The sequence below is a fragment of the Corvus cornix genome, chromosome 5 (assembly GCF_000738735.6).
Source record: "Corvus cornix cornix isolate S_Up_H32 chromosome 5, ASM73873v5, whole genome shotgun sequence".
Taxonomy (NCBI): domain Eukaryota; kingdom Metazoa; phylum Chordata; class Aves; order Passeriformes; family Corvidae; genus Corvus; species Corvus cornix.
Window position 1 is genome coordinate 55,403,096 of NC_046335.1, and position 13,021 is coordinate 55,416,116.

The 13,021-nt window shown below is 35.4% G+C and overlaps 1 protein-coding gene across 1 annotated transcript in view; it reads right to left on the reverse strand.

Annotated features, from left to right (window-relative positions):
• Positions 1-996: 996 nt before the first annotated feature.
• The window catches only part of SLC17A6 (solute carrier family 17 member 6), a 30,981-nt gene continuing 18,956 nt past the window's right edge, over positions 997-13,021 (reverse strand). Inside the window, exons 5-12 of the mRNA XM_010412662.2 lie at positions 12,268-12,355; positions 12,082-12,168; positions 11,014-11,156; positions 8,911-9,060; positions 7,539-7,671; positions 6,726-6,836; positions 5,150-5,277; positions 997-4,807 (exon numbers count right to left, since the gene is read on the reverse strand). Coding sequence (XP_010410964.1) covers positions 4,475-4,807; positions 5,150-5,277; positions 6,726-6,836; positions 7,539-7,671; positions 8,911-9,060; positions 11,014-11,156; positions 12,082-12,168; positions 12,268-12,355 — 1,173 coding nt within the window. The 3' untranslated portion in view covers positions 997-4,474. The remainder of the gene's footprint in view (positions 4,808-5,149; positions 5,278-6,725; positions 6,837-7,538; positions 7,672-8,910; positions 9,061-11,013; positions 11,157-12,081; positions 12,169-12,267; positions 12,356-13,021) is intronic.

A 13,021-nucleotide genomic window follows, 5' to 3' on the forward strand; every position in this document is an offset into this window, starting at 1 on the left:
CCTGAAACAAAAACTGCAAGGATTATACATTTCTAACGTTAAAATTTTACCAAGGAGACACTTGCCAACAATAATTTTGTGACATTAATTCCCAGACATGGAAGATACTGTCTAAGTGCTTGGCCTCAGTATAACTAAATACACAGGCTTCTGTAGTGGCCTGTAAGTAAACATATAATACATTTCATTCTTTGCTGTGCTTGGGGTTACAGCTGAGTGAAGAACACTAAGCAAAGCTGGAATAGCTACATGAGACACACTAGCTGGATAGAGAGGATATCCATAGATACCTAATTAAAATATCTGACTGTAGTTGTAGGTCCTTCGATTATTTACTCTTAAATCTCTCAGTGCAATGAAAATTATTCACGCAAATTCCAAATAAGTACAAAAGCAGCTGCTGTTAAGTAGTTAATCTAGACTTAGACTAGCCTTTAAACTCCTTCACTGCTTATCATGAAAGGAACAAAACATTTCATCTTTCAGAGGCAGCAACTGAGACTGTGATGTTATCTTTCTTACAGTATGGCTTTGAACTGTGACATTTATTCTGACTTCCACCTTCATTCCTATTCCTACCTTTGTGCTGAAAGAGAATTTCATTCGTATTTGCAGATATTCTTTTGTAACTTTTATTCAACCTTTACCTTGAGGCTTTCTTTTTCCCCTTAGGAAAGTTTTTTTTTTGAAATTTGATCAATTGAATTTCATGATCACTTTTGAAAGCAAAGAACACTTTATGATAGCTTTATCTCTGCAATAAAGGGTATGTGTTAACAGAAGGGATCCAACTGAGGGAGATTCAAATATTTTAAGAACTGTCAATTTGACTGATACTGTCTATATGGAATCATTTGAGGACATGAAGGTGAACATCCAAGGTGTTATTCTAGCCCATCTAAATGCAAAGATTTTCTAACAATTTTAACAGAGCCTGGATTCTGCCCCTTCCTTTTACTTACTTCACTGAAAAGATAACCAAGCAATAAATAAAAATGTGAGCAACAATTCCTTTCTTTTATTCCAGCATAAGTGAGCAGGGAGTACAGATGGGGGAACAGAACAGAAATTGGTTACAGGACAAAATCATCAAGTGACTGTGAACATGGTCTGATTGACAAACGAAGATGATTTGAGCTTCTGAGACTTCCGAAAGCGGAGCACTACATGATACATGTGCAACAGGCTTGCAGAGCAAGTCTTTGAACCTGAGTTCAGAAGAGAAAGCTCTGAGCAGAAAGGGCACGGTTCAGGAGAGGCTGAAGAGGTATATTGTAGCAATGCTACTTTATAAAAAAAATGAAGTAGCAAGGGAAAAACATAAACCTATTTACTGAAAAGAAATACAGGAGTTTAGACAAAGGGTCATGTCCCCTTAACTCTGCTTTTTCCTAAAGCAGACACAGCTGTTGCTGCTTGTCTTTGAAGAACCCAATTATTTTCTCCATTTCCCCCTTCTTCCTTCTCTGTCATGTTCCTCATAATTGCTTCCTGTATTTTCATATGAATAGGAGTCAGTGATGTGAAGAACTAAAAACCTTAAAACCTAGCACGTTCCTTCTCCTTCCCAGAAGAATGGATTCCTCTGCTCTGCCATTGAAAGAGGAAGTGGAGGAGTCAAAGCAGAAGCAGAGAGCTGAAAAGAGAATGTGGAGGTTCCTTGAGTAATGTAGCATTCAGAGGCAATGGTTAGGTCCTCACTGAGTTATAGGTGGCTGAACAGTGCATTGTCTAATGCCTGGCTTAAAGTCTCTCCTTTGTTCTACATGTTTCAAAGGTGTCAAGCTAATAAGAAAAAAACCCTACCTATATTTAATGAAAGGAAATTATTGAAACAATTCCAAGATAGAGAACCTGTAAATTAGACTGAAAACTAAGAAGAATTGGTTTTTATTTAGTTTGTATTTTCTGAGCTGTCCACTTGCCACAGTAAGTACAACAGTAATTTTGAAACCCCTACTTATCTTACATTTGAACCTTTCAGGAAGTTTCTATGGCAATATTAGCATTAACTTTGTCTGTTAACTGACTCAGCATCTCATGACAACCAGCCTATTGGTGAAAAGCACTGGGCCTGTTACTGCTCCTGTTAGTGTTCAGAAGCCTCTTGTTCAGTCTGATGTTTCTACATTCTTCTACTTGGTGAAAGAAAATTATTGAAAAGTAAAAATTTTATTAGAAAAATACTTATTTTTAATATAGGGTTTCTTAAATTTACTGATTGCTTAGGGTTTATCTAAAAAATAGATGGGAAGTAGTATGTTTCAGTTAAGGAGCCTTGTTGCATAATCAAGAAAGGAAAAATTCCCCAAACAGCAATGCGTAGCTTTTCATTTTCTTTAGAGAATGCTGATCTATGCCAGCTTTTTCGCTAACACAGATTAGTCTGTCTTTCCCAGTTTCACTGCATTGTCTGTCACACCGATCCTCCGGCTCCTTTCTCTTCCACACCCATGCCAGCCATCCTTGTGAGTGAACAAACAATCTCGAGACAGGTGCCTCTCCCACCACAGGCAGACACATGGTCAGAGGCAAGAACAGACAATGTAAAAGGTTAGGTATGGAGCAGGGCTCCCAGTTGTGAGACTCTCTCCATGTCGATAGCAGAATTTGTTCTGCAGTGACTATAATTTTAGCCATCTATATTAAAGCACATCTAAAAATTACAAGAAACTAATCTGGTCCTTTTTATATAAAAGGATAAATAGAGCATTTTATTAACACTTTTTGCAGCAACAAAAGTGACACAGTCCACATCTTTTTCATTAAACACAGCAAAAGCTATGATCACATTTTACATCACTTTGAGGCACAAAGCAAAATACTTCTTTTTTTAAGGTCAAGGTATGATTTGCATTTAAAAAAAGGAGAAAGAACAATCCTCAAGTTGTATATTGCGGTAGCAGGGTTTCCAATCACTAGCACAATACAATGAACAGACCAAGAATCCAGAATGGATTATTACATACAATAATAATCATTTGATTGAATTAAGAAATGGATCATTGTTGTCATTTTAGAGTATTAAGAAGTGGTCTGGTGTTGCTAACTTCAGTTGGTTCAGTTTGGTTCAATCCCAACAACCCCGAGTATATACAACAAGCTAAATGAAGGTTAATACATTATCTAGAAGATTATGCACTTCATAATGCATTGCACTTATTGCTTGGTACACTAATGTTGCAGTCACTGTTGAGTTATGCTAAAAAGACAAGCATGATGCTTGTTGGCTTCTTTCAACCCAACACTAGTTATTTACCACTTTGGTTTGTTGTGAGTTTTTATGTTACTTATATTCAGTGTCCATTATTATTAGGTTTGATCGAAAGACAAATACATCTTTTATTTCAGGGATTTCTAAAATAACAACATTTTCTATAATTACAGTATCTTCAATAAACATATCTATGTATACAACTGTGGCACGATGTGTAAAAATATGAAAGCTATTAAGGGAAGAATAAGGGTTAAATTATTCTCTGTTTCTTATATTGGTTTCAAAATATTCTGCAAAAAAAAATGCATCCTTTTTCATAGGGCTACTTCCTCATAGTAAACTTCTCTTTGGAATTTTGTAAAAGACTATATTTTTTTCTATGTTATATTGGGTTTTTTTCTCTTTCTAAAGACACCAGTACAAATTCAGAATATACTGCAAAGAACAGAATAATAAAGCTTGTTTTTTGATAAAGGGATTTGCCAGGCTGCCTGAAAAGTCAGACTTAATATTATATATTGTTGTTATATTAGTTGATGAATGCAGGGGAGAACATGACAATGTCTATAATTTCATGAGGTCCTGTAAAGAATAGAAATAAGAATTTGTGCCCAAACATTCAGTATAAAACTCCTAAATAATTCCGTTATTTATCACAGAGTAGCCTGCAGCATGTAATCATGATAAACATACAATATGCCCTATTTGTTCTTTAGGCTTGATACAATTACCATTAAGGGAACTGGATCAATCCTTGTAAACGCCTAGGACTCAACCTTTCTTCTTCAAGAAAGTTCTTGTCCTGGACTAAACACACAACTCCTACATTGCACTGAGTAAATGTGTGTCTTTAACATGGTCTCTTTCAATACAGTGTAACAAATATATAAGTGCATTTTTAATGATCAAGTAATTTTGGCTTTCTAAAAAGAACATTAGATGTGCCAACTTGGTTGCTTAGTTGTGCTTTAATCTTTAATTATGAGTTTTAGCTCTTGTATACTGTAAAGTATCTAATTGCCTCTATAGTTTTGACCAGTAAACCCTTAAAACTCTAATGTTTATAGAACAAATATAACCTAATGAAAGTGATAACATCACAACTCATACAGATTGCACTTTGATGTATTTTTTTACAGTAAGACCTTCCTGTTTGATATGTGTTTATATGTTTATACCACATTTTATTTCTGTGTGCAAACAATCACAATGAATTTAATCACAAACACTACAAAATATACCAAATATTTAGGTTTGTTATGAATAATCTCTTTCCTTGTAGTTGTATGAGTCTTGTACTTCCTCTTGTACAAATTCCTCTTTTTTCTCCCAGCCATTAGGCCAGCCACCATTGACCTGGGTTGTAGCACCGTAAGACTTGGTGGTACCATAATTTACATAATTCTGAGTAATGTCCCCTGTCTCTTCAGCAAGTTCATCTTCATGAATAAAGCCACATTTCTCTTCACTTGTTTGTTCAGGGTCTGCCCAAGGTTGTTTCTCTCCTGAAGCAAATATGCCATAGAAGATCACACCTCCATAATGAACTAAAGCAGCAATGAGGAAGACATACTGCCATTCTTCACGTGTCTGTAAAGAAGAAATTCGCTAAATCAGAGTAGCACATAGATTTACCTAACTCTTCTGAGTTGGAAGATTTAAATTAGAGATTGAGGTTGTGAAAGTCAGCACAGCTAAAACATTTAAGTGTCCATTTTAGAAATTTTGTATCCATCTTTCTTTGAAAAATTTATCAGTCCACAAAAGCAGCAACCTAGTGGGCATATAGTGAAGCATGCCTCAAATCTGTATCCCTGGATGCAAGTTCCAGACTCCAATATGGATATCCTGGCAAGCTGTATTACAGAAAGGTCTTTCTCTTGAAACCAACTGTATCAAACTGAAAGATTTGAAAACTGTATTTCCATTTACCTTGTTCTTTGTCATTGCTCCAACAATTATAGGGCAAACCATTCCAGACAAGGTCCCGACTCCATTAGAAATCCCCATTAAGATGCTAGCATACCTTGGGGCAATGTCTAAATGGTTGACATTGAATCCTGCAAGAGAAAGGTCAGTGAGCATTCACACCAAGAGCAGAGCAGTACTTCAGTTGAGAAAAGTGACCTGACATTTTTACTGTAACATATTTGGTCTGCTTAATTGCATTTCTTTATCCCTGTAAGACTTACAATGCTTAAATATTCCTAGAGACACTCTGGGTTTTCATTTTCTTTTAAGAGTACATTTTAAAGGGATACCAGGTTAATTTTCTCCCAGAATTGCAGTTTAAGAAAACCCCAAAACTTCCCAGTAGTGTCTGAGTGGAGTAGAGAACCCAGAAAATATTTAGGCAGGGAGAGAGTTCGTATTTCATAGTCTCTTTCATGACCATTTCATGCTGTAAATAACGTGTCATTTCTTCTTCCAGTTTGTAACATGTTCTTTCCTACTGCCCACATTTTTATTTCTATCACATAGACCAGCAGAAGCGAGTTCTTTTCTAATCTTCAGTGGTAAATTGCAGAAAAAAGACAGTATCTCTAACTGAATAACTAATTAATTTTGATAGATATTTACTTGTTCTCTTGCATTTTCAGCAGCCCAATTCTGTTGAAAATGGAGGCAGTAACTACTTAAATAATCTAAAGGGACAGAATTAATTTTTCCCAAAATAAGTGCTTAAGTAAGTGAAAACAGAAACCAAACCTTTGGATACAGATAGTAAAAGGGAAAACGCAGGCAGTAGGATATGGTCAGTTTAGGGAAAGTGCAATACACTTCCCAAATTGTACAAACCAGCAACAATACCTTGCAGAATGCATGAGATTAAGGACAGATTTGATTAGAGGAGATTTTATATGTTTGGCACAAAATGAGAGAGCCTGTTTGAGACATAAGGAATCAGCATGGGAGAGGATACTAAAATCACAGCGGGAAAAAAAGGGAAGGCCAGGTGATTTGTGTTTGGGAAGGGGAAAGACAAAGGGGCGATGAATCAGCAGGAAAGGGGAATAGCTGAACTTTAATTCAGAAAAAAATTCTAGTAATTAGGTCCCAAATTAATAAAATAATATAATACTAACAGCCCCAAATTAATAAAAGAATACACTATTAATGAAGCAATAACAAATACACGGTGGAAAAACAATAAAAGACTTCTATTTAAGCAAAGATGTGTAAATTTAGGTATCATTGTATAATACCAGTCCATTTGTCTTCTATGTTTGATTTCAAGAAAAATCTGTAGTGTGTATTAGCATCCTAATGAGAAGAGAGTCTAATTTGCTGCAATGAATATGGAAAAGATTGAATTATTTGAACAGAAATAATCTAATATAAAAGCTGTAATACCAAACGTACTTTCCTTTGTAATGATCATAAATAATGTCCTTTGGGAATTCCAAAGTGAGTGGGCTTTTTAATTACTATCCATGAATAAAAACAAAGCTAGATGTTCTATCTCTTAAGATAAAATAGTTTAGTATTAATAGTAATATAATCTTACCCGATATGGCAAATCCACTAAAGCCTACAGCAAGCACTAAGAATGAAATAGCCACTCCTTTGCTGTGTGAATATCCCACCACGAGAAGAAGAGTTGCTTCCATACCAAAACCTGGTGAAATAATAAATAAAACCAGGCATCAAATTTAATTCCCTCTCAAATACTGCAGGCCTTAGGATGCCATGACATTTCATAGGAACACAATAAAACATTACCTCAGAGTGGGATACAATCAGGTATTTCTTTCATCTCTAAAAAACACATGTTCTTCCTCTCTCAAATAATCCTTATTTTACTCTTTGTATGCTAATTTATTGCTACTTTCTGTCAGTTTTAAGATGAAAATAAATACTTGTGATGTGGTTAGGTCACTCCAGCAAACTCTCATGGGAATAGACATTTAACCTGCTTATAAATTTTCCAGCCCTTACCACAGGTAATGTGGCTTTAACACCTCAGAAATCAAGGATGTAATCTCAGGTAGTTGTCTGGGCTCTCTTAGTGCTGAGGGTGTTTAGATGAGGAGCTAAGACTGAGTAAGTAGCTAAGAGTAGGCAAATTACCCTCCAAAAACTCATCTATTTCTTTAACAGTCTAAATGCTTTTCCAAATACCAAATAACTATATGGAAATGGCGAATGGGAGCACCTGTATTTTCTTTTATTTAGCAACAACATCTGCATTACATAAAAAACACAGAAAGTATTGCTTCCTAAGTACATACAACTGTTCGGTTTGTTTCTTTATTCTATACAGAACACAATATGAGCATCAAATCCCTCCAAGAAACTTTTAAATTAAATACGAACTTACCTCCGCAGTTCATTATCTTTCTCACATTAGTCGTTGAAACAATCTGCCTGCTTCTTAAAAAGTCTGCAATTTGTCCCCCAATGGGAACAATAATTGTCATCACTAAATGCGGCACAGCAGATAAGATACCCACCTAAAATTAAAATTAGAATTAGCAAAGTATAAACCATAAGAAAACCTTGATTCTTCATTTTCTGAAGCATTCAGCATCTAATTAATTATTTCTTTTCAATGTCAGGCTCTGTGTTAAAATTAAAAGTCTTCGGTTATGAAAACTGCTGATCTGAAGTTTTTATTTTGTTTTATTTTATTTTATTTTATTATTTTATTTTATGAAGTACAGTGAGAATTTTTAAGAACCTCTGATGCCATCAAACTTCTTGTTTATAGATTCTTTTCATAGTTTATATTTAAGCTAAAGCCTTTCCCCCCCTCACTTATAGTCCTCCTGTCCTTTCTTTTCAGAAAATTCATGATCAAACATGTAACAGTGAATTGCTACATTTCTTTTGGTGTTTAGTGCAGCTTTGTGGTAAGCCTCTCATGCCTAGACAGATTCCCTGTGGATCATCATCATGTGCACAATGGCCATTTGCCTTTGATTTCTGACCAAGCCTCAAAGTGCACGTGGGCAAAAGATATGTCTGAAAAACTTTGTATGTAGTGAAAGATAAAATACTAAATATCCACTGGTGATATTCAAAGTGCTATACATACACAGCAAAATAAGACATAGTACTTTTGTGATGACTGTTCCAATAGATTGTATGCACATATTCATATTTACCTTACAGGTCTGATCCAAACTTCACATGAATCATGTGGAACCTTAGATCACCCCTATACCTCACATTTTGCCACCATCTTGTCTCCTTTCTAAATGAGAAAGGGGAGGCAGTTCTCACCACATTAAAGGGGCATAGAGAAAGGCGATAAATTATACTATCCTACCTAGAACAAGATGGCCCTGCTTTTCAAAAGGCACCTGGAAAAGTCCATTTGTTAATGCTTTCTGCACAGTTTTGGTGAGATTCTGCAACCCCTGGGCATCAGGGACAGACTGTAATGGGTCTGCTGATAACTTTTTAATACCAAGCGTGATCTGGTTTTCAGCACTTGACTTGCAATGTAGCCCCACGCAGATCACCACTAAATCTCATCCTCCACCTTCCCCTATCCCATCCTTTTTCATAGTTGTTACTTCACTTATTCATGCTGGTCAAGGAAACAGGAACTGGGATGAGTAAAATTTAAGATGTAAATCCATGATAAAGATGCATAACAATTTTCTTTCCTATTCTTCATAAATACTATAAATGTAGTTCTGATATTTACTTAGTTAAGACAAAAGCTTTGCATTCTTTTTACATACCTTGCTTATTTCAAATCCAAACACTTCCTCAAAGTAAGCAGGCTGACTAATTAGCAGCAAGTAAAAAGTCCAGCTTCTACAGAAGTTTGCAACTATTATTGCATAGACTGGCATAGATGTAAAAAATTTTCTCCATGGTGTTTTGTATTTCTGAAACATAGGAAGGGGATCCAGTTACCATGTTGATCATTGTCAACTATCCATCTTCCCTTTCCTTACCCTTTTTTTAGCTGGGTCCAACAAGCACATATATGCACAACATATAAAAGTTACTACAAAATGCACAAGTGGAGAAACTCAGCGATACTTAATTGTATCACAACACTCATGTACAAGTGCTTTTATCTCAGCCATATAAACATGAACATACATGGACATAAGTCCAAAATAACAATGTCTTTAAAAGACAATATTGTTGTATGTAAGGCAACAGTAACTACATGATTTCATCGAGATTTATTGCAAACACATATTTTATCATTTAAATCTTAATTGCAGTATTCTGCTTTTTTTTTTAAATCAAGCCTCAGCTGAAACTGCTTGGTCAATACATTTTTGGTTTGTTTTATTGTATTTTTAAAATAAATTGCATAAAGAAAAAAAGAAAGACAGATGGACAGTCCTGCTGAGTCCCAGCACCTCTCCACAAGCCCAGGCTTCCACCCATCTGCGTTGATCCAAGTACAGGATCCATACCCAAATAAGTGCTTGAAAATCACTCCAGCAAGAATTCAGGCTGAATTTAGTCTACTGTTGATTTGAATACTGGCTTTTCTTCAAAGAAAAACAGCCCATAGATGGATATGTGCAACATCCTCTATACCTATTAAATTACACTGAAGTGAGAGCTAAGGATTAATTAAGTGACTTAATTAATGGGAAGCTAACCAGAAAATCTAACTTGATGGTATGGAAAGAATTTCAGCTTAAATATTTTAGAATCAACTGAACTATTGATACAAGACAATCACTTTGAAAAACAAAAGTTTAATTAAAAAGCCACAATAAAAAATAGACAGAAATTATACTGTCCAAATTAGAATTGTATGAACGTCCTTCAAAGTAGCTCATTTTACATCAGATTTTCAAAACCATGAATCCAATTGAATATCAACTAAGACAGTCCCTCAATAACACCTAAAAATGTCAGCTATCAAAGAAATGATTCTGTAATATTTTCAGTTCCTTATTTAATATGGAACAAAGTTTTTTACTAAGACAAAAATTATTAATTCCTGAATTCAATCAAGAATCAGTGTTCTGACCAAGTAGAAAACATAATGAGGGACTCCCGGGAATGGATGCTGTAAAAATTTAAGCAGATGAAGTGAGGCTTAAACAATTTTTTTTATTTTCCTGAGTGAGCAAACATGGCAATAGTTTCTTTAAAGCTTTTCAGCAGTTACAGAAATACAATGATTATTAGTTAGCATGATTGGAGTGTGGCTGGAAAATTCTGAGTTCATACATGGTTTTTAGCAGTTCTTGAGAACGAAACCAGTACAGAACTAAGATTATGAGAGGCTTGATAGCATGTTTCCAGCAAAATTACTGCAGTAATGGGGAATGTTCTTATGGATCTCAAAGCATGTTCTATTGCAACTTGCAGTCTTTCTGGCAGACAAAACATAAAATAGCAAAGATAGGCATTTTCTGATGTTCTGGGAACCTCAAGAGACATGGAGTAGTGCTTTTCCTCCAGTTTGCTTTTAGGAAGAGGAAAACCTTCCAGAAATTACTATATAGGAAGGAAACTAACTGTTTAGCTCAAGATACAAGTCTAAATAAAGCTGCAGTTTCAAATGTAGCTGTACCTCTTTTTTATACTTTGGAGTAGAGAAAGAGGCATAAATTCCATGAGTCATCTGCTAGAAGAACTGGAACCTATGTTCTCTTAGTGCAAAACCAGTATCCACCCAGAAATCCACCAGCAGATTTCAGATCTTCCCACCCCCCAGAAACGCATTTGTTCAAATTGTTCAGAGTACACTTTTTGGTCTTAAAGGAGAGCGTTTGATTTTTTGTTGTTGTCTTTATTTGGGTGCTGGGATGTTTGGTTTTTTACTATCTCATTGGAAACCAGTGTGTGAGGAATATTCTTACTTCCATTGCACCTAGGAGGTTGGCACTCTCTCCAATGCTTTCTTCTATGTATCTCCTTTCTTCATCTGTGATTGTAGGATGCTTTGCAGGACTCTCATATGAAACCAAAAGCCAAAACATGTACCAGACTATACCAAAGCTCCCTTTGGAATGGAAAGAAAGACTTTAAAAAGAAATGCACAGTAAAGCAGCAAACAAGGAAGAAAAATCTGTGAAGAATTACAACAAATTTAAATGACAATTGTTGTTAGTGCTTCTTTTCTGAGTTATCTCAGTAGAGATAACTCTCCAACAGAGAATTTGATCCTGTGAATAATATTTATGCACAATACATGCAGAGCTATAGCACAGTGAAGTAGTCTTTGCTTCATTTACAGAATGATTTCACTGTAAGTGAATATTCACTGATCTTAACATCAATTTGTACAATGCAATGCAATGAAACAGCTTCCATTTCATTTCACCAAACTGTAAATGGAGGTCCATTCTGCTTTAAGATGCTGCTGTTTGATTACTGCACTAAATTTTTTACCAGCAAAATAGAAGAGACTGCCATTTTTTTCAACATAGCAATGCACTTCCTGAGTAGTTTATTAAATTTCTATAATTCTTCCACCTAATTCACACAAATGCAGAATGTATTCCCTTGGGACACTCTTTTCCATCAGTGTAGGTTAACACAACTAGTGGGAATAAAGTTATATAGGTCTTCAGATAAAAATCAGGACAACTTATTCAGGGCAAGTACTCTAAATTTGCAGTTTTATCAGTGTGAGAGATGTTAGTGTGAGCAGAGATACTATAGATCTGCCCAGAAGTTCGCACTGCTTGTGGTAAAGTGATGAAGGTTTCAACATGAGCTAGCTTTTCTTATTTAATCATGTTGCTTTCCTACATACTCTTCTCTTTAAATTCTGTTCTTTCATTGTTCTTTTCTCTAGACTGTATTTTTAGCTTTGCAGTCCCACTTCTCTGGGGTTTTTGTCCTCTTAACAGTAACTTTTACATTTTTAGAAAGGGTAGAGTAAGGTCATACAATACTGGAGTGAAATGAGCAGGAATGCGTACCATACACATAGAACACAGAAGACCACCCAGTATATTGCACTAGAATCCCAGCTAAAGGCATTGCAATGACAGCTCCTGCATAGGAACCTACAAAACAAGACATGTGGATGAAAGGGGAGAAAAAATCAGTTTCAAAACACTTGTACACTACAAATGAAAGGAAGACAAAAATACAGAGTTACTTACCACAAAAGGAAGTGGTTGCTAACCTACTTCTTTCTAATGGGGGGGCCCACTTGCTCCAAATACCGTGGCAGGCAGGGTAGGTGACCCCCTGGGGAATGGGTGTGCCACAAGTTAGCTAATGCTGATCAGTCACTCAATTAATTGTCTTTGCATGAGTTTTTATTTTCAATTGCTATAAATAAGAAGTTGAGAATGCTTTGCACTTTTATAGCAAAGTCTGAGCACAGCCACAGAAAAACTTCAATATCTATTCAAGATGAAATGGGTTTTGTATATCACTCCAAATCATTAAAGAGACCTTATGAAACAAGTATAAAACATATTTGCTTTTGCTCCCCCTCCCACTTCCAGGAACGAATTGCAAATAATTAAAGATCAAGAGTATTAGTGCACAAGAGCCAGAGTCAAAGGATGACAACAGAGACTCTCCGAAGTCTTTCTAAGGCAGGACTGATTTATCCAACCCTTACTTTTTTATCAAACATTTGAAGTATAATTTAGGAAATATAGATTGAAGTGTCTCTGCTCTAAAACTAGAATATAATATCTATAGCAGCTTAGAAATACAATTTCAAGAGAAGTTTTTCACTCTCTTTGTCTTTAATGAACCTCCTTGAGCATGTAAAGCAAATAATTGAATGATATTATTTGACTTGATTTTAAACCAGCTACCTTTTAGGTCTCTCTTCAAAACCAGCCTTTAATTTAGATGTAGAAAAACTAAACCTGTAGCATTGAAATTTTAGAAGATGTT